Here is a 21,586-nt window from a genome sequence, read left to right on the forward strand (position 1 = left end):
GTAGGAGTGCAGTTTCCCCGCCCACCGAATTGACTCACAGACGCTTATTAATATGTCTCCATAGTAATGTGTATAATCAACAACATAGGACGTGCGCAAAGCAACTGGGATTAAAAGATCTGTTCAGCTCTCTGTGATCATCAATCATCATCAAATGTGATCAGGAATGAGTTTTACAAGTTTAAAATTTTTTTAAAACAATGCCTGTTTGAAATGAATTACAGCGATTTTACCGTCTTTATCACCACAGATGCATGTCAGTTCAATTATAAAAGAAGATGTTTCAAACCCCGTTTCGTGGATGTTAAATCAGGTTTAATTTGTACATTAACATAATGGATATCCATACAGCAGTGGATATTACCATGTATCCTGTCACATTCGCCAAAACAGTGCAAAGTTAAACGCGTGCACTTTGTGTGTGTGTGTCCTTGTGTATGTGCATGAACTTTGTAACGACATTGTTTGTGACTCATCATATCAGAAAGGCTTGAATTATTTCCACAACAAATACATCAAATAATCATTATGAAAGTTCTTACTGTAGTATTACTCACAAACGTTACGTGATATCTGCTTTTTTCATGTCTGTCACTGTGCTGTTTACCTGACGCACTCGAGGCAGAGATTCAGGCACACTCTGACAAGCACGTGGGAACGGTGGGCGGGGAGAACTAGCAGAACTAGAGAGAACTAGGAGAACTAGAGAACTAGGCACAGGCAACAAAAACACCTACAATGTGTTCAGAGAAGAAAATTCCAATATTCTGAAAGTTATAATAAATAATCTGATGGATGTTTTGAGCAGAAATTCTTGAAAAAAAGGTGCCCTTTAAGGCAATGGATTTACTCTCTTATTAAAAGCAACAGCTTTTCACAGTGTATTTAAATACACATTTCGAGTGTAAATCTCATCACTCATAACTTTTTGATTTATTGGCTAATTTGTATGATCACATTTATATATTTTAATATGATTTACTTATGCCCTAATGAGGGGTAGGATTAGGGATCTAGGTTTGTTTTCATGTAAGTGAAATCATACAAATTCATACAAACTAGCCACTTTTCTGACAACAGATTAAATAGTTACTTTCCTTTATATTTCGGGCTGGAAAAAAGCATGCATTGTAAGTCACTTTAGATGAAAGTGTTTGTCAAAAGTGTGAATGCTGCAAAGAGCAGCCAAGACGTTCTCCAAAAATTCACCTTTTAGATTCCTCCCGAGTCAGCTTGGGAATGACATGTAAATAATGACAGGATTCTCATTCTTGGCAAGTCGAGAACGAGTCGAGAAGAGCCAGGAGGAAAGCCGCAACTTGCTACTCTGTAAACGGGACCTTGTAAAAAAAATCCCTGCTGTTCCTTAAGCAGATGTTACACACATCACGCTGTTTCCCATTAACACCATCAGCACTTCGCGTAACACATTGATATTCAAGAGCAGGCACACCACGCCATAATTAGACTATCATTTGATCAGGAGTGCTAAACTCTTTATGCACAAGTGTCAAAAACGTTAAAGGGAGGGTGGAAGGAAAGTCAGCGAAAAAGACAGAGGTGCCTCAGCGGTGTGGGAAGCCCCTGCCGGTGCAAGTCAACTGGGAGGGTCTACATTTGTGGTCATAATAGTCAAGAGATTTTTTTTTTTTGGAGGCCCTCGTAAAATAGCTGTTGGCAAACACTGAGAGAAAAAAAAAATAAAAAAGCAATGGCAGACAGTCAGGCTTAGCTAAATGCTTTGGCCTCCACCCTAATGAGAACCACATTTGGAGGACTGAAATATGTTTTACGTGGCAGCACGCTGGATTCATCACTTCACTGCGCTCGGCTTCCAGGCAAACACTTACCAAACACACGCAGCTATAAAAAGCGGCTTTGTTTTGGTAAAGGGCTTTTTATGACACTTTGCAAACATAATTTCACACACAACCAGTCCTACGCCTCCCTCGCTTTAAATTTCGCAAACGGTCGCGATGAGTTCAAGCGCATGCTGATGCCTTAAAAATGATGGAAAGCCAGGTGGAGCGCAGAGGCACTAAAACGGTGTACGTTTCGGAGCGCTTGTGTTTGGCCAAATAAAGCGTTTGAAGAGCAGCCCGACAAACTCGCTCGCTCCATCTCTCAGGGTGGATGACAGAACCCGGCTCATTTAAATGATCGTGCCTGCCAACATTTGAGTTTAGCCATTTGGATCGACCCGGAATGAAGCTTGGAGATGGAAAACCAGCAAGGAAAAAGAAGGTACGAGGAGAAGAGATGGAAAGCAAAACAGCTGCTGATAAGGCAGCCTGAAAAAGAGTTGCTGAAGGGGGCTCCCTCTTTCTTCAAAGCGCACGCTCTCACTCTTTCTCTCTCTCACACACACACATACGCACACACTCGAATGCTGTCATACACAAGCCGCCCCGCTCTACTGTGCAGCCGCAGCACAAAAGCAAGACGGGCAGGAGGAGGAAAAAAATGCAGTAATGCGCTTGGTAAGCAGAATAACAGGAGAAAAAAAAATACCTGTTCCACCATCTTGCTCCCTTTTTCCTCCATAAACTAAGCAGCTGCCTTAGTCCCAATCCCTGCAGCATCTGCCTAAAGCAAGCATCAATTATAGATGAGGGTGTGTGTTCGGCACTGTGTGTGTAGCGAGTGAGTGTGTGAGTATGTGAGTGGGAGGGAAGGGAGGGGTGGAGAAGAAGGAGGGAACTAATGCAAGTGAAAGCTGGGCTCCAAAATTTCTCTCTCTCTCTCTTTCTGTTCATAACTAATGCGTGAGCCTCTGAAACGCTAGGCCGTTTGGTGAGCTCCAAAACTACGTTTAATTCAGAGTTGTGATGTATAGATTGTGAAACAGTGCAAAAGCTGCTGCTGTTGTTTGTGAATGTGCGGCTTAAGGATTTGTATCGCTTCATGAATTTGGGAAAATGAACAATTACTTCTTTGTGAGGTTTTGAAGATATGAAGAGCCTGGAATATATTAAATAAATCAATGCATGAATGGATGAATGAATAAACTAATAAAATTAAGGATAAAATAATTCTAATTTAAAAATGGAAAATTCTAATAATTATATATCAATTATATAATAATTAAATATAGAATTAATTATACAAAATACTTGTCTAAACATGTAAGTAAAAAAGGAAAATGTACATATTATGTTACAGTAAAAAAATCAAAGAAAATAACAAATCTAGATTTGCTCTAAAGCCTAGAAATCTAAAATATAATGAACACATAATAATAATAATAATAATAATAATAATAATAATAATAATAATAATAATAATAATAATAATAATAATAATAATAATACACTGCAAAACCCAACAGTCAACTTTATAAAATGAAATGAGTGTAGTTAACTCAAAATTTACTGAAAGTTAATTCTACTCATTTGAAAAGAGTTTTGAAGGTAATGATGCGTTAATGAAATACTATATTACTTCAACTTAAATGGAGTAAGTTCACAGTAATCATTTAGATTCATTTTTTAAATCAAATGGTTTGTTGCAATCAGTTCCCTCAATTGGTTTGAGTTTCCTTAACTTATTGGGTTTTACAGTAATCAGTTGGTTTAAGTTCTCTTCATTTATAGGGTTTTACTGTGCTCAAATTGCTTGGTTTACTCAAATGGATCAAGTTCACAGTACTCATTAAGATTAGTTTTTGAACTTAAATGGTTTGTTGCAATCGGTTTCCTCAAACGGTTTGAGTTACCTTAACTTTCTGGGTTTTACAGTGTAATAATAATAATAATAATAATAATAATAATAATAATAATAATAATAATAATAATCGTAATAATAATAATAATAGTAATAATAATAATAATAATAATAATAATAATAATAATAATAATAATAATAAAATAATAATAATAATAATAATTTATACATTATTTATTTTTGGGGTAGTATCAGAGGAGAATTGCATAAAGTTCATAAATTCAAGTGATTTTTCTAAACGTATTTAAAAACAAATGGAAATTTTCATCAAAAATCATAATTTCTCTGAAAACAAATCTATCAATTAAAAGAAAAATAAAATAAATAATAACGGTAAGACTTTATTTTGATGGTTCCTTTTGTACATTTGTGTTATAATCTATTGAGAATTAGTTGACATGTGGCTGCAATGTGGCTTAAATTGAACAAAATGCGTTAAAGGGACCATCAAAATAAAGTTATACCATGATAACTTTTAGTTAAAAATAATCTAACTTCCAAAAACAAAATAATTTTTTACTTAACTTTTAAATTCTTATAAAAAGTATAATTATATTACACAATTTAGCATGTTTATTTATATTATTACTAATAAATACATTTACTAAATATTTTTCCATACACTTCAATCAAAACTAAATATTCAACATTTTCAACCAATTCAAAAAATCTACCAAGAACTTTTATCATTCTCGAAAACTCGTTCTCGAAAAAAATCACGCAATCTAAAATCTACATTGTGTATGATTGATCCCTTTAACCCAAAAATACTTTCTTATTTAGATTTTTTGCTTCTATTTTGAATATCTAAATATTTTTAATTCAAAAAGCAATTTCTATACAAGCAAAACATATTGTTTTGAATTAAGAAAAAACTGACCTAATTTTGCCATATTATTTCTTAAAACAAGCTAAAGCTAAAGCGAAAACAAGCTTTTTTTTCTTACCACATTAGCAGATTATTTAGCTTGTTTTAAGGAAAAACTCACTCAATTTGGGCACATTATTGCTCAAAACAAGACAATATTTTTTACTTGTCTAGAAAATGCTTCTTGATTTAGGAATTTGTAGATATTTGGACTAGAAGCAAGGCAAAACCTCTAGGTGAGAAAAGCATTGCAGTAAACAAGAACCATAATATTTATTTAATCAAGTATTTGGTGCTCTATATGGAAAGTTCTGTTCATTGCTTGGTTCATGTAAGGATGTGCACCAGCAAATACAGTCTGAGTGAATCCTGACCCCTTTGCCATCCATCAATACAGTAGAATTTTGTTGGGCTGGGCTGAGAGGTAAACAGGATCAAGATCCACTGTCCTTGCTCTTCCCAACACACTGACTTGCACAGCGAAATCCTGGGCCAACTTCGAAAAAAAAGGAAAACGGCTGAGGCAAGGCCTTCTTGAGCCCCTGCTGGGCCCGCCCTTTCTTTCCTATAGATTGGACGTTCGATCAACCTTCACCTTTGTTTTCTCCTCTCGCTCAATGCAGGATTCTCTCCACAGGCACTCCTTGTGTGTGTGTGAGCTCGCATATGAGCAAGAGCAAGTGTTTAAGGGCCAGCGTGCTGCCCCTTCACTCCAGACAGTCAGCTGGCTTCTGTCCAGGGCCATGAAGTGCCACTTCAGCTGGACACGCGCTCAGCTTAGAGGGCAAACCATTCCCCAACAGACCCGCAGTGACATACGGCCACAGAGCGGGGCAGGACCCCTCCACTGTTCATTATCTCAGCCGCTCTTTCCTTCCCGTTGAGCTTCACTCTTTTTTTTTTTTCGCCGTTCACAGTCGGCGAGCGTTCACTCAGCGCTTATGGAGGAGTTTCGCCATTTGGTGAGTGCGTGATAACTCGGAAAGCCAGACATCAAATCGCACTCCCTTTCTCCGAGTAAACAAATTAATAATGCAAGAGCTTTTGTAGCGCATGGGTGTGAACTATTTTGAAAGTAACCCATTTCCCAGCAGGAGGCTACCTTTTAAACATGCAAACTGAAAAGAAAAAGGGACCCAGCAGACGTTGAGGGAAGAAAAACTCCCCCGCTAGCTTGAAGTTTTTGCTGTGGGTTCAAGGGTGAAGGGAAACTCAGATCGTGAGTTAACTCTGAGGCCAGTGTGGTTTGCAGGAGGTTTTGATCAAAATAACCTTCAGATGTAATAAATACTCGTCATAGCATCTTCATACATTAAGTCAATTTTACTTTGAATTTGAGATTTCCGTTTATTTTAGACTAAAACTATTTCACATTTCTGAGTAGTCAACCAAGCAAAATAACTAATAACAAATAAAATGTGTTTAACTGTCTGCTAGTAATCATTAATCCCAGAAACTGCAGTGAAAAGTGTGTATAATGGGGTATATGCACACAGACTTTTAGTTTTCAGCCAGCCAGCCCAACGGTTTCCGATGAACTGTCTTTCCATTACAAAATCTCCATGTTTAAGGTCTGTTTTCCTTAAAAAATAAGTGATCTTTACCACCTGATAGATATACGACATAAAGTGGGTCTCAGACCGGACAAGAAACACTGATTAAATTACATTTCTCCCCTCCATGTCTTTAAAATATGAACATTTATTTTACCTCAGTCTTTTGAATGGAGTTTCTGCACTAGCCTCTTGTTTTACGCTCGAACAACTAAATGAATGCTTAAGTTTATTGAACTGAATGTATTTTAATAACATTATAATGTTGATGCTGTAAAAGGAACCTTATACAATTTAAAATAGTCACAGAAACCTTTCACCAAAAGTTTACCATTGGCTGAAAAACACTAGATATGCATTTACCCCATCATGTTTTTGCATTTTGTAATATATATTTTTAACATTTGCATTTCTAGTTCTGTATTTCCAATGAGCCTGGCTTAGAAATAATGACAACACTTTAGTTTTAAGTACCAACTCTCAGGGTTATCTATTGGCTTATAAATTATTAAGATATTGGCTGTATATACTTTTAAAGTATGATCCTATTCAACATTCCTAATCGTGCCCAATACATAAACCCAACTATTATCTATTGATAAGAAGCAAATTAGTGGTTTGTTAATAGTGAGAATTGTACCTTAATATAAAGTGTGACTGAAATGACAAAAACTGTATGGTCGAAAACAAGAAAACCAATGCCTACACAACTACACAAGACTACACAACATCAGCCTCATTTTTGTTTGACATAAGGTGTTGTGAGGAACCAGTAGTCAGAATTATCATATATATAGACGGCAACCGAAAGCAAGCTGTGTAAGTTCTTATCCTTGGCACACCAAAAAAAAGAAAAAAATAACAAGAAAAGATTGTACTGGTGCTAGCGGTGGAATTATACAACAGAAGGGAGGTTTGTGGGCAGCACAGTGGGTTTCCTCCAGTTCACATGGGTTTCCCCCACAATGCAAAGACATGCGGTACAGGTGAATTAGATGAACTATTGCCTTGTTTCCAATGAGTGGTACAGTATGGTATGGTTTGGTACGACTCAAGTTATCAGGCTTGTATCTCCACTGCCAAATGGTACCAATGGTACCTTTTGGGTAGGCATGGTATATGACAGAAAGCTGCAGCACTTCTTACAAAACAAATGCTTTATATTCATCAATATTTATGTATGTTAGTTACTAACCTTTCTATGAACAGAATTTGATTATAGCTGCAGATCAATGATAATGCAAAATAGCCTACTGTAATGTCTATTATTATATAAAATAATAATAAAAAACATATATGAACAGATTACAGCCTTACACAGTCTCTGGAATGTTACCAATTACAAATAAAAAAATACCCAAAACATACATTTAGCCATTATTTTGGTTCATAAACAATACAAAACATATACAGTCTACATATACACAAAACTCTCATCCTAATTCTTCACCAGGACATGTAATGTTAAAATCTTGTTAAGAAGCCCGTCCTTCCGATTTATAGTCCAAAAGGCGATGATAATAACTAAACATGGAAGTCTGTTCATGTTTTAGGTTGCTGAAAGAATCATTCGCCCCTGCTGTTTTTTCAGGCTTCTCCCTCATTTTTTTTGCGCGTCAGTTTCACGTTTGTTCATTTTTGAAAGGATGTCAGAAGCACTTGAATAATCACGTGTAAGTTATTATTATGAGCTCAAGTTCGTTATTGCAAATATAGACACACAAAGCCATGCAAATCTCTAGAGAAAGTGAAACCACTCGCGCTTTTAGATGGCCTTGTAAACAACAAATGGACATACAGCGGATTCTGTTCTTCTTCTTAGCTTTATGGCTGTTCATCAAGACGATGACAACTTTTTTTTGTAAGCTCAGGTCGTTATTGTATGTATATATTATTACGGTATAATGTCTTGGCTGTGTATTGAAAAGTGGCACTTCCTTTGTATTCATTCTCCTGGCTTGTGCATGAGTTAGTGATGTTTCTCTGTAAACCAATAGCATTCAGCTGCACGTCTTGCTGCGCCTTTTGTACCCTTTTGTGGTACGGTAGTACAGTACGGTTCGCTTTTCGGTACTTTTTCACAGTGGAAACGACCATAAAAAGCATACTGAACTGTACCACTCAGTGGAAATGTGCCATAAATTGGCCATAGTTTGAGTGTGTGTGAATGTGAGAGTCTATGGGTATTTCCCAGTTCTGGGTTAACGCTGGAAGGGCATCCACTGCGTAAAACATATGCCGGAATAGTTGGCAGTTCATTCTTCTGTGGCGATCCCTGATAAACAAGAGACTAAGCCGAAGGAAAATGAATGAATAAATGAAGAAAGGTTTGTAGAACTTTACTGACAACAAAGCATGCAAATCCTGCACATGGGCAGCCTTTGTTTGTTATTTGTTTACACTCTTGCTTCCAGAAGTCAGTCACTACTTCTGCCTTCTCACTAACATCCTGTAAACGTTTCCGAAAAAAAACACCTGGTAGTTAGAATCAAATTTGTGATCTTTGAAAAACGAATCATGCCGCACGATGAAGTTGGAATGAAAGTTGGAATTTCCAGTGTAAACACACTAGCTGCACTATAAATATGCCAGTAGGAAATTAAGACATTTATTTCTCAAATCAAGCAAGAAACAAAAGTCAAAACTTTGTAAAAGGACTCCCCGATGGAATCAAAACCCCCTTTATTAAGAGATTAACTCTGCCTGCGGGATGCCTCGTTTTGCGCCCAAAGAGGTGCACCGCAGCCCCGAGTTAATGGGCTAGATGGCGGATGAGCCGAGCGGCGGCTAACCTTGCCTTGTTTCCCATTATCATATTAGCCGGCATTAGCGCAGGAGCTCTCGTCTGCCGCCGCTCAGCCCCCATGCCAGCGTTAGCGCGCCATGCAAATGAAGATGTAAAGAGGAATCAGTTCATCAATCACACTCGCAAGGGGATAGTGTGCGCAGGAAGAGGATTAGCCGCGTAGTCCCCGGACCCCGCGCAGGTCTCCCTCCTGTCACACAGCGTCTTTAATTAAACATCTTAAAGCACTCGCCAATAGCACTTCCTGCGTAGTGGGTCTGCACTTGCCATTTGTCACAAGGCAAACATCTCTGCGGTCCTCCGAACAGTGTGTCGACAAACTCTTTTAGTAATCCTCCTCCAGAAGCATCTCCATCTGTGCAACCTTAATAAGCTAAATCGTCACCTGATGGGAAATCAGACATTACCAGGATGACAGCCGAGGCTCTGGGCCTTTTAAGAGGCAAACAAAGGAAGCCCTTTGCTGCAAATAAAAAAGGCCTGCATTTTATTTTCAGGTCAAGTGGTTCTAGAAAGAATGGCATAAGGCGCGTGCACTGGTTGCGAGTTACCAGGCACTGGAGTGTGTCCCCAAGCAGTTTAATTAGTATTAAAGGCTGATCTGGATTAAGTGGTTTGCTGTGATGGACACAAATCCTGTCAAGTCGATACCAATAACAGAAGAAATCTCTGAAGGATCACAAAGGGAATGGCTCAGGCTGCTGAATGGACACCACCATCGAGGCCACCTCTGAGGGTCTCCGCATGTAAAACACTCATCTGTAATTCCGCATGTGTTTATATAACGTAAGGCCACACTAAATATGCTTCTGGTGAATATGCATACAGCTAACATGACCATCATTAAATGGTGAGGGAAGACCTGGCATGGTTGGGACATTTTTTAATTTATTGAATAGATTAAAATGTACTATTTCAGTGGTCTGAAACCGATCCGGTGCGGTAAACAATTTTACCTCAGACCGGGGGCGGGGATGTTTGGGTGCTCTATGTTTGTGTGAGATAATTAGTCTACCGAAATGTGTATATTCCATTTAGGGTGCTTTCACACTTGGTTCAATTACCTGGACCGAACCCAGATTCGATTGCCCCCCTCTTGCCACCTTCTCGGCTGGTTTGTGTTCACACTGTGTTTTTTCCTTCTGAACCCCGGTATGCTTGCGTCATCAAGCTGCTGTTTTGTGTACAGCTGTTGCTAGGTGATGGCCACGAAAGCAAAGTGCCAAAATGGAGATGTCTGCATATCATGGTCATTCTGCTTTTACTGAATCTTTTGCTTTTGTTACCAAAATACAGAAAGCGTCTATCTGCCACAAAAAACAAAACAAACAAACAAAAAACCATTAAAAACATCACACAATATCTGCAGAAGTCGTTTTTGGCGGAGACAAGCAGACATTATCACTGTTTGCACTGGGTCAGACACAGACACAGACACACAGACACAGACACAGACACACACACACACACACACACACACACACATACACACACACACACGTGAATGATCATTATGAAAACTAAAGTTTGTTGTACTGTTGATGATTCACTTCCATTATTTTGATACGATTGGATTCATATCAGAAGTGAGCCATACTAAAATTCGCATGAACCTTACCCCACACCACCTCTTTCAGGCAGACTCAGGTACGGTTCATGGGTGCTTACTCGAGTTCACAAGACAGCGTTCACACTAGCTAAACGTTCCGTACTTTGACGTCAAACGAACCCGTCAAAGTGCTAGTGTGAAAGCACCCTCAAAGCATGAAGCTAATCAGTCTTCTTGTCACGTGACTTGCGGTGCGCTCACAGCATTCTTTCAACTGAGTGTGCCTGGGTCATGCTGTGCACCTCCATTGGAAATAACAAACTTGCACAAACTCGAAAAGACATGATATGCAATGCGGAAGGCCTCTAAAAGGCTGCCGTCATTTGCAATATCCAGCAGTTGATCTTCTTGAACAGATATGGTGGATTTATTTAATTTGTTTACAAATGGTTTGTGGAGCTTTTTCTTGGCAGTTCGTGGGTCCTTCACTGGGCCTTTTTCCCTTCACAAAGAAACTTTCCAAAGATGCCTGTTTCTTACTCATTGTGCTGCTTGTGGGTTAACTTTAGGTTCTCAAGTGACCAAGACGTAAGCGAGAGAATACAATAATTTTTCAAAATAAAAGATTTTTCAAATAAAAGAGTGTTCAGACTCCTATAATAAATAAAATGGAAATAATTAATGATTTCTTGTGCAGCCCGGTACCAATTGATCCACAGATCGGTAACGGTCTGCGGCCTGGTGGTTGAGGACCACTGTACTATTTAATCACCCTGGAGTCGTTCAAACCTTTATTGAATTCAATTAAATTCAAGTTTACTTGCATAGTATATGTATATACAATTATAATTCCAAAGCTGTTCTACAAAAGTTGTTTCTTTTTTTGTGCTGAGCACAAAAAAAAGTATATTTTAAAGAATGTTGGAACCTGTAAACATTACAACCATAGAAGAAAAGAAATATTATGGATGTCAATGGCCCATCATCTTTTAAAATGTATTCTTTTCTGTTCAATAAAAAAAAAAACAGATGAAGGGTGAGTAAATGATGACCCATTTTTAATTTTTCAGGGTGAACTATCCCTTTAATTGTGTGACTTGTGAAACTGCTGATAATTCTAGATTCTACATTTATATATTTCAATTTCTTTTAACATTTCCAGGGAACTTTTTCAATAAATGTGATCTTGCACAGCTTATCAAAATAATCAAGAAAAACTGCTGACACTGATGTTTCTGATTCTCCAAGTTACAGCCGTTCCCAGCCTTTCTGAAACATTCTCACAATGGCTTTCCTTCATTTCTCATTCTGCTAACAAGACGTAACGATTATTTTGATTTCAAATCAGTCATGTAATGTTAAACAGGTCTGCTGCGTCAGACTCATGGCTTGTGGAAAGCTTGTAAAGAACTACGATGAACTCCCTAAGCCTGAATCTACTGTAAATGTTATGTTTACCTTTTTTAGCGTCCACACATACAATTTCCTCTGGATCTTGCTCGGGTTCAGCCTTTTGTTTTAGACTCTGAATGCTTTGGCACGCACGTCTACCCAACCGCACACAGCTTCAAACCACAGGCGACCATTTTGTGAGTTGAGAATACCAATTTGAGGCATGGTTTCACTGACAGACTTAGTCTTCGCTTCGGTCCAACGGTATTGGATGATGTTTTTATAGTCGGCGAGATGCAATAATAAGATCTCCATAGCTGGCTTGCATGAGAGGCTGAAGTGGGCGTATTTTCAACACAAAGCCGTGCAATCATAACCCAGTTCCTTTTCCCTGTTGAACTCAGAGAGAAAATATGAACTCTTTTGGCTTGCATATTGTCAGTCTCTCTGAGTACATAGTGTGCGCTGTATGAAGAGGCAGTAAAAATGGATCGCTGCCTGCACCCTGATGCTACTCTGAATTTGGGATGAGGAGCACTACCTAGACAAGCGCAGATAATGACCAGCACGCTGGCTGCTACATTGCCTCCTGGGTCATCATTTCATAATAACCAGGCGATACGGCATTTGTGCACACAATCACTTTTAAGATTTCTTCATGCTACAGCAGTGGCCCTTTTATTATGTGAAACGCATCGGTATAAGAATGGCTGAGAATAACACATAAAAGAGCATAAATGCAAATGGCCCATTTGGAGAGCACTTGCCTAGGCGGTACAATCTTGACCACTCCATACCTATTCACCCCCCAACCAGTATTATTTTACAATAACAACAACAACAATCTGGATTTGATGTACTTGCATATATATAAGTGCCACATTAAATCCAGAATGCTGTGTGTGTTTGTGTGTGTATAAGCTATATACTGCAACAGAATAACAGTCTGTATACAACAAATAACAGTCTGATTTTAAATGATTAAATTCATAATAAATAAACTGTAGAAAATATTCTGCCATACAAGGTATAGATCAAACTTGAACTTTGAGCATACAGTACTTAAATTTATATAAATATTTATAAATATTGACAAATTATAAAATATATATACTTTTAAAACAATTTAATACAAAAATAAACGACTATATAACGCCATCAAGTGCGCACACACCAAACACACAGAGTCTAAAGCTGCAGGATTGACCCCCCTGAACGGATCTGAATTGAAACCACCCCAGCGAGACAGAAATCAGAGAGAGCACAGGTTGGCAGAATCAGATGGCAGGTATGCGGTGGGCGCCGCTCCCCCCGCAGCTGTTCTCCTGCTGCCAGCTTTCCTCTGATACACATCAGTCTCGGCCAGCGTGTTCCAGCTTCAGATGAGGAGCGCATATACATTTCCAGATCACAAATTCATCGCCTGCCTTCCCCCCAGCACTGCTCCACTGGAACAAATCTGCTTTCCATTCCCTGCCGCAAATCTCATGTTCTAGTGGGGTTCAACGTGGAAGGGTCTCCCATACAGTTAAAAAAAAAAGTTGACTGGTTTAAAATATATTTGAAGATTTGCAAACAATGGCCAGCAATATATTTGCTAAATATGTACAGCTGAAGAATTATTAGCCTCCCTTTTAATTTTTTCCCCCAATTTTGTTTAACAGAGAGATTTATTTAACACATTTCTAAACATAATAGTTTTAATAACTCATTTCTAATAACTGATTTATTTTATCTTTGCCATGATGACAGTAATTAATATTTTACTAGATATTTTTCAAAACACTTCTATACAGCTTAAAGTGACATTTAAATGCTTAATTAGGTTAATTAGGTTAACTAGGATGTTAATTAGTCAAAAAATATAGCTTAAAGGGGCTAATAATTTTGACCTTAAAAAGATTTTGAAAAAATTAAAAACTGCTTTTATTCTAGCTGAAATAAAACAAATAAGACTTTCTCCAGAAGAAAAAATATGATCAGGCATACTGTGAAAATTTCCTTACTCTGTTAAACATCATTTGGGCAATATTTAGAAAAAAATAAATAAATTCAAAGGGGGTTTAATAATTCTGATTGCAACTGTATAAATGTTTTTTATTTCTACAAATGCATATTTTGCCATGTTTGTTAAATAATGTGCACTTGAAGTCAGAATTATAAGCCCTCCTGAATTATTATAGCCCCCTGTATACCCCCCCCCCCAATTTCTGTTTAACTGTTTAATATTTTTCAAGATAGTAGTATTCAGCTTCAATTTGAAGGTTTAAAATTGAAGTATTTTTCAAGATACTTGTATTCAGATTCAATTTAAAGGCCTAACTAGGTTAATTAGGTCAACTAGGCAAGCTAATTAGGCATATCATCGTATAGCTGCTACAATGCTTAAAGGGCTAAAATATTGACCTTAAAATTGTATTAAAAAATAAAGATGCTTTTATTCTAGCCAAAATAAAACAAAGAAAGAAAAAATATTATCGGAAATACTGTGAAAAATATGTGTATTTGATTAATTATTTTTAAGTTCATTACTTTTGTAAAGTTGGAAATGTATTTTCTTGACCCTGAAATTTATTTTAAAATATATTTAGGTTGAAATTTTATATGAATAGGGTATATTCAGAAGTATGCAGAGGGACTTTTAATTTGTCAGTAACCTGGGTCAAGCGCTTCCTGTGAACTGTATGCCAAATCGGCGCGTTTAAGGACTGTTAAAAATCTGCAATCTCCACTGGGAGTGATTTCCGATAAAGTGGGTCTCAGAATGTACAAGAAGCCCTGCATTAAATTACATTTTGCCCCCCATGTCTTTAAAATATGGACATTTATTTTACCCCAGTATATTTAATGGAGCTTTTGGGCTAGCATGCTAATCCTGATGGGCACGTGCGTGTAAACAGTTTTTCATCTCATTTTATGCTTGAGCAACGAAATGAATGCTTAAGTAAATTTAATTGATATGTATGTTTAACTTATATCTATTGTAATTACATTACAACATCGATGCTGTAAAAGGAACCTTATAAAATGGAAACAAGTCATTAACCGTTCATCGGAAGTATTATTAATATTTTAATGATTTAGTATTATTAATACTATTAATAATATTAATATTTTCATAAGTTCAATAAGTAATAATTAATTATTATTGCAAATAATTATTATTATACATTTTTATAAAATTTTATTGAGCCTCAAAATTATATATATATATATATATATATATATATATATATATATATATATATATATATATATATATATATATATATATATATATATATATATATATATAATTATATATATAACTATATATAATATATTTTAGTATATCTTATTGAGGCATATTTTTTCTCCAGGGGAAAAACCCCATACATATGGGAACTCAGTCGTCTGTGGTGGATGTGTCTCAGCCCAGCACGCCTACCAAACATTGGCACTGTCACTAATAAGCCTAGGTCGTTAGCGTGCCATGTTTTGGGCTAATTTTCCAATCAGAGAGTCAGGGTCGCCACCCAAAACCCTCCTTGCGCTGAGAAGTTGTACCACTTCCTCCTACAACACACACATATACACACACAGATTGGCGCTCAGCTCCCATGTGCTGTAATTATGTGTGCTGGATGTCATGTGGGTGAAAAGGGAACGCGTGGCAGGCAAAGGCGCTCGGCAGCAGGGTCTTGGCCATATGGAGACAGCCTGGAAACTGTCAGGCTCACTTAATAGATGTTCTCCTTTGGGACACAGGAAGGCAGGTTCATATGGAATAAACACGGCTCCTCGGGACGTGAATCACTCCTTAACTATCTTTTTTAGCTGCCCCGCTTCTCTGCCGACTTTCTCCATTTTGTCAATTTCTAAGGGCTCTCATTAAACGGGTGAACTCCAATGCCGGAGAGACGCAACGCAGAGGAGAATTAAAGAAATGCTCAAAATGGATTCACAACATGACATCAATAGTGCATCTAAGGGGTTTAAAAAGTCCCTTAGTATGTGGCTGTACATTTACAGTACACACATTTTACAGCATTACATTCATGTAATAATTCATCACAGTATTGCGATTACCGTGTTCGAAATACACCAAACTGTCTTCCAGTTATTGAAAATGACTGATTTATTGAACTAGTGAAGTACACGCTTTCATTTAAAATGTTTGGCTGCCTTGCGTACACTGCTAATGCTATACGGAGAAAAAACAAAAACAGATTCAGCTTTAGACAGAAGGATTTGTGTATTTTAAGCAGGAAAACATAGGCTGCAGTCATCCTAATAACATTATTAGCCATTTGCAGTGTTGTGCTACTGTTTCCCTCCAATTTATGTCTCATTGTGTTCACAGGGCGATGACTCAGACCCCATCCCAGAGTGAAGCTAGCGTTTGTTAGCCGCAAGCTACATCGCCTTCAACACCCACATAAAACACAGTTTCCCTCCACACGGCGTCACGCCACATCACAAACAAGCCATTGATGTGGGGCTGATCTGCAATTGATGAAACATAATGAAGAAATTCAAAAGCTAAATATATGGGACACTTTCGCAAGCAACATGAGCGTCTGTGCTCATGCTAATAGAATTACCCACACTCGGCTAAAGCGTAGCGGCAAGGCTAACTTGTAATTAAGATTTCTGAGGCTTGCTTAGATAACCCTAACATCAGCCTGCTGCTGTGGTGTTCTCTTTGTTGTTAGTTACTTTTAGACTGCTTAAGATTGGGCAAACTATATTTAGTACAGGAATGCTGGACTGATTTAGTGAATTAGCCAGATACTTTTAAACCTGTGAGAAAAAAGAAGACAACTTTTATTTTTATTTTATAATGTCATGAAATTATATCAGGGTTTCTGCAGGTTAAATTGAAGTCTTTTTAAGACATTTTTAAGACCATTGTGAATGAAATTTTAGACTCAAACAGGGCTAAATGCTAGTTTTTTTTAATAGTTTTTTAAATTTTCTTTTGCGCTATCAAACGATTTTTAAAAATAATTGAATAAATTTATTCATTCATTCATTTTCTTTTCGGCTTAGTCCCTCTATCAATCAGGGGTTGCCACAGCGGAATGAACCGCCAACTTATACAGCACATTTTTACGCAGCAAATGCCCTTCCAGCAGTAACCCAGCAGAAACATTCACACACACTCATTCACACTCATACACTACGGACAATTTAGCCTTCCCAATTCACCTGTACGGCATGTCTTTGGACTGTGGGGGAAACCGGAGCACCCGGAGGAAACCCACGCGAACACAGGGAGAACATGCAAACTCCACACAGAAATGCCAGCTGACCCAGCCGAGGCTCGAACCAGCGACCTTCTTGCTGTGAGGCGACAGCACTACCTACTGCGACCACTGCATCGCCAATTCTGTCTTCAACTGTACTGTAATATCTGGCTAAGAAATCTGTCTGATTTAGACAGAAGAAATAGAACTGAGACATAAAAATGCGATAAACAAGAGACACAGAATTAATAAACACTAATTAATTGATTTTCTAATTAAATAACTAAAATGCATGGTGTTATTTAGTTTTATTTATGATGTTTGTTCTACATAATGACTTTTATACACACACACGTATTCTGACACAGCCTCAGTGAACTTCAGAAAAGTTTTTCTTTTTCTAAGTTACTTAGTGTTTGATAGGAAGTTAAAAATAAAGATGTACAACATCTTACACAACACAAACTGTCTTCACTTCACAAACCATAACGAACAAATAATTCATTGTATGCATGCCTGCGCTTGTATATAATGTATGCATATGCATGTGGCAGTCAGCAAGTGCACACTTATTATTATGTAAACCCGGTTCAGCCTTAATCCTCCGTGCAGCTCATGAAGTGGGGATCTGCAGTTGCACATGCAATATGTCAGCTGTCACAAGCGTGAATGCGACAGCAGCATGAACACAAAGTGCTCATCAGGCCAGCGCATCTCCTGCAGACTCTCTGATGCTTGTCAGGTACAGGTGATTTTAATTACAGCCATTATTTACACAGCTGAAACAAAGTGGTGAGGTGGCACTGAACCAGGCTGTTCTCCCTCTGCTCATGCAGCTCTGTCTTTCTGTGTCCCAGTCTGGGTGAAGCGAACATGCAGGAAGAACATTAATCACGCATCAGGTTTAACCTTGGACGCATGTCATTTACTGTTAGCTTTGCTGTCGACACTGAAATGTATGAAGTTGGCTTAATGAATGTTATAAATTAAAGGGATAGTGCACCAAAAATGTGCTCACCATTTACTCACCCTTAAGGGGTTGCAAACTTGGTCGAGTTTGAACAAAGTACTCTTCAACACATTGGAAACATTCCATTTTTTTCTAATAACTATAGATATCAATAAAAAACACCAACATTGAATGTTATCACTTGATGTAATGGGTGTTATCAGTGGTTATCAGCTAAATATGGGCCAGTAGGGGGCTTCTGTGCCTACTGGTAGGTTCAAAAGGCTGTTATCATCCATCCACATGGTTAATCAGCTATAGATCACATAGGGCTGCAGCCAGAAGTTAACAATTATTTATATTATTTATTAAATGTTCCATTAATTGTATTTTATCTACCCCTACCCCAACCCTAAACCCAACTGTCACAGTAAGGTAAAAACAGATCTAGAATCTTCTCTATAAGTATAGCTGATTAACCATGTGGATGGATGATAACAGCCTTCTGAGCCTATCAGTAGGTGGAGAAGGCCCCTACTGGCTCATATCTATCAGCTGATAACCACTGATAATGCCCATTCAATCAAGTGATAACATTCGAAGTGGGTGTTTATTATTGATATCTATAGTTATTAGAAAAAAAAAAATAGTATGGAAGTCAATTGCTCCGATGGATGTCAATGGTTACAGGTTTCCAACATTCTTCAAAATAACTTCTTTCGTGTTTAACAAATGCAAGAACTCAAATATAGGTTTGGAACAAGTAATTGAGTAATGAGTACATTTGCATTTTTGCGCAAACTGTTAATTTAAATTCAGAGCTTATTCTGACAGCTCATATGCAGTGTTCTATACTTAATAATTTGTACAGTAAAAATGTTTTGTACAGACTTCAAATGTGTAATTGACATTATTGACATTATTGTATTTACATCCATATATATATATATATATATATATATATATATATATATATATATATATATATATATATATATATATATATATATAATTTTAAAATGCAATCATATATAATTGTGTTTTACAATACGTATTTTAATGTAATATGTATGTATACAATGCTCAGCTCATATGAGTACACCCCCCCCACAAACCTCTCATTTACAATATTATATTTGTGCATATACATTAAATGAGTCAGTACTGAAGCCAAATCTGGAGCTAATCTAACAAAATAACTTACAATAATGGTTTAAAAATTAGTAGCCCAAATTTATGTCATAGAAAAATATTTAAATAACATAAAAAAATTGCAAAAATCAAGCGAAACAAAAAATATATACAATTTTGTTAAAATGCTGTAGTTTGTATTTTTTATGAATTTAAATGTATTTTCTTTCCATTTCTGAAGATGTTCTGTGCCTAAAATATTATTTTAATAAATATATCTGTTTAATAAATCTGTTTTGTTCAAATGCACCAATATATATTAACATATTCACTGAGGAATGGGTAAAATATAAATTTTCTAAATGGGGTGCGCATCATTTATGCTGAGCACTGTATATAAATGTATTGGAAAATATAATATGTGTTGGAAAATTAAACAACTTGAATAACAGACTCAAATTGAATTTGTGTATTTATACCCAGCACATGCAACTTCTCAGAAACGAGAAGTCAGAAATTAATCAAGTGTAACATTCAACCATTAAATTGTATTTTTCTATTAGGGACTGTGAGTAAATAGCAGTAATTGGGCATCTGAAAAAATAAATAAATTAACTGCTTTACTAATTTTTCTGCCTTGTAAAACAGTAAATGTCAAAATTCAGGGATAACAAAAATAATTACACATTTTAGCATTAGGAATACTGCTGTGTCTAAAGAGCTTACACACCCTGGTGGATTAACCATTACACAAACATAAAAAATGAAAAATGAAAGGCAGCTGTGGCACGCACCTTACATACTTGGTGGTCTAATAAATTTGCTAAGCACTGTATAAATCACATTTCACATTTTTTTGGACAGTGTATCATAAAACCTTCCATCTTTTCCCTTTCATTTAAAAGAAAACTGGACTGAAATCATCTTCGGCTTTGAGGCCAGCTGTAAAATTCAGCAAAAATTCTTCCAGTGCTAGCAGGAGTCATATATTATCTGCAGATCAATGGCAAGTAAAGGGGCAGCACATTACTACTGTTTGATCAAAGCGCTGTCCTATTTCTGGTTTGTGAAGACAAAGAAATGAAAGAGGGGGGAAAATGACAACAAGTGTGGTAACAAGGAGAACAAGAAAGAAGAGAGTGAAAAAACAAAGGCTGCGACTCTGGCAGATGTTGTGGGGTCTCTGATGACTGTGTCATGACAGATGTTGTGAAGCGTAGCTAGAAGAGGTATGACCAGACCTAATGATTTCTAGAGCGAGCGCACACAGGTACACTAAGAGCAGAACTAATCACACACAGATGGACACATACACATACAGAGAAAGAGGCCAGGACACACATTTGTCTCTGCCAGAACCACCAGTAAGTCTTCAAACATCACTTTAAATCTGTTAAAACACAGTACATGACAGTGATGACGTATACAGAATGTGACATCATTAAGTTAGTGACGAAATATTGTTTCCAGATCCAAGCCTCTGTTTGTTTGGATGTGTGACGTCAGGCTTAATAAGAGGATATAAAGAGGAAAGCTCTGTGACACATATGTTTTTGTATGAGACATTTTCATTAAAGGGTAGTGTGGCTGACGTTATTTATGATCAGATGTGTTTTTTTAAAGGAAGTCACAACAGGGAATGCTGAGCGTGGGGGTGAGCCCACCTGAAACACTTTTACTGCTGGTGCCATAAATTATAATATGAGATTTTCTATACAATAAAAGAACATTTTAGTGTTAACAAGGGTTTAAATTGAAAAAATAATGCAACACTTCCCATGCAAGACATTCAAAAATGTCTAATTTTCAATAATGTACATTTTTATATTAATAAAAAAACATCTGTTGGAGCTATTTGTGGTATTTACATAATTTCATACTTTATAAGTTTATTTGTTGTATGATTATTATGACGGTCATCATAGGCATGATCGCCTCAGAGAAAGACGTTTGCTGGTTCGAGCCCCAGTTGGGTCAGTTGGCATTTCTGTGTGGAGTTTGCATGTTCTCCCCGTGTTTGCGTATTGTCTGTAGTGTATGTGTGTGAAAGAGTGTGTATGGAAGTTTCCCAGTGATGGGTTACGGCTGGAAGGGCATCCGCATATGCTGGATAAGTTGGCGGTTCATTCCGATGTGGCGACCCTAGATTAATAAAGGGACGAAGCCGAAAATAAAATTAATGAATGAATGAGTTATAAAGGCTGGGATAAAACATCACTGCTCCTGTCAATACGGCTCCATATATACCAAATGATGACGGAGAATGTAATAATATCATATGAAATATCAAATAAAAATAAATTCCATGGGGCGACATGGGGGCGCAAAGGGTAGCACTGTTGCCTTACAGCAAGAAGGTCGCTGGTTCGAGTCCCAGATGGGTCAGT

General features: G+C 37.1%; 1 protein-coding gene across 2 annotated transcripts in view; it reads right to left on the reverse strand.

The window, feature by feature from the left end:
- The window catches only part of rbfox1 (RNA binding fox-1 homolog 1), a 263,123-nt gene that overhangs the window by 125,104 nt on the left and 116,433 nt on the right, over positions 1-21,586 (reverse strand). The window contains exon 1 of one of the 2 annotated variants that reach the window (XM_056453543.1): positions 2,512-2,653. The exons of the other annotated variant lie outside the window; for it this stretch is intronic. Within the exon in view, the coding sequence (XP_056309518.1) occupies positions 2,512-2,544 (33 nt within the window). The 5' untranslated portion in view covers positions 2,545-2,653. Of the gene's footprint in view, positions 1-2,511; positions 2,654-21,586 lie in introns of those variants that run through there. 2 annotated transcript variants of the gene reach the window in all.

Source organism: Danio aesculapii, chromosome 3 (genome assembly GCF_903798145.1).
Source record: "Danio aesculapii chromosome 3, fDanAes4.1, whole genome shotgun sequence".
Lineage (NCBI taxonomy): Eukaryota > Metazoa > Chordata > Actinopteri > Cypriniformes > Danionidae > Danio > Danio aesculapii.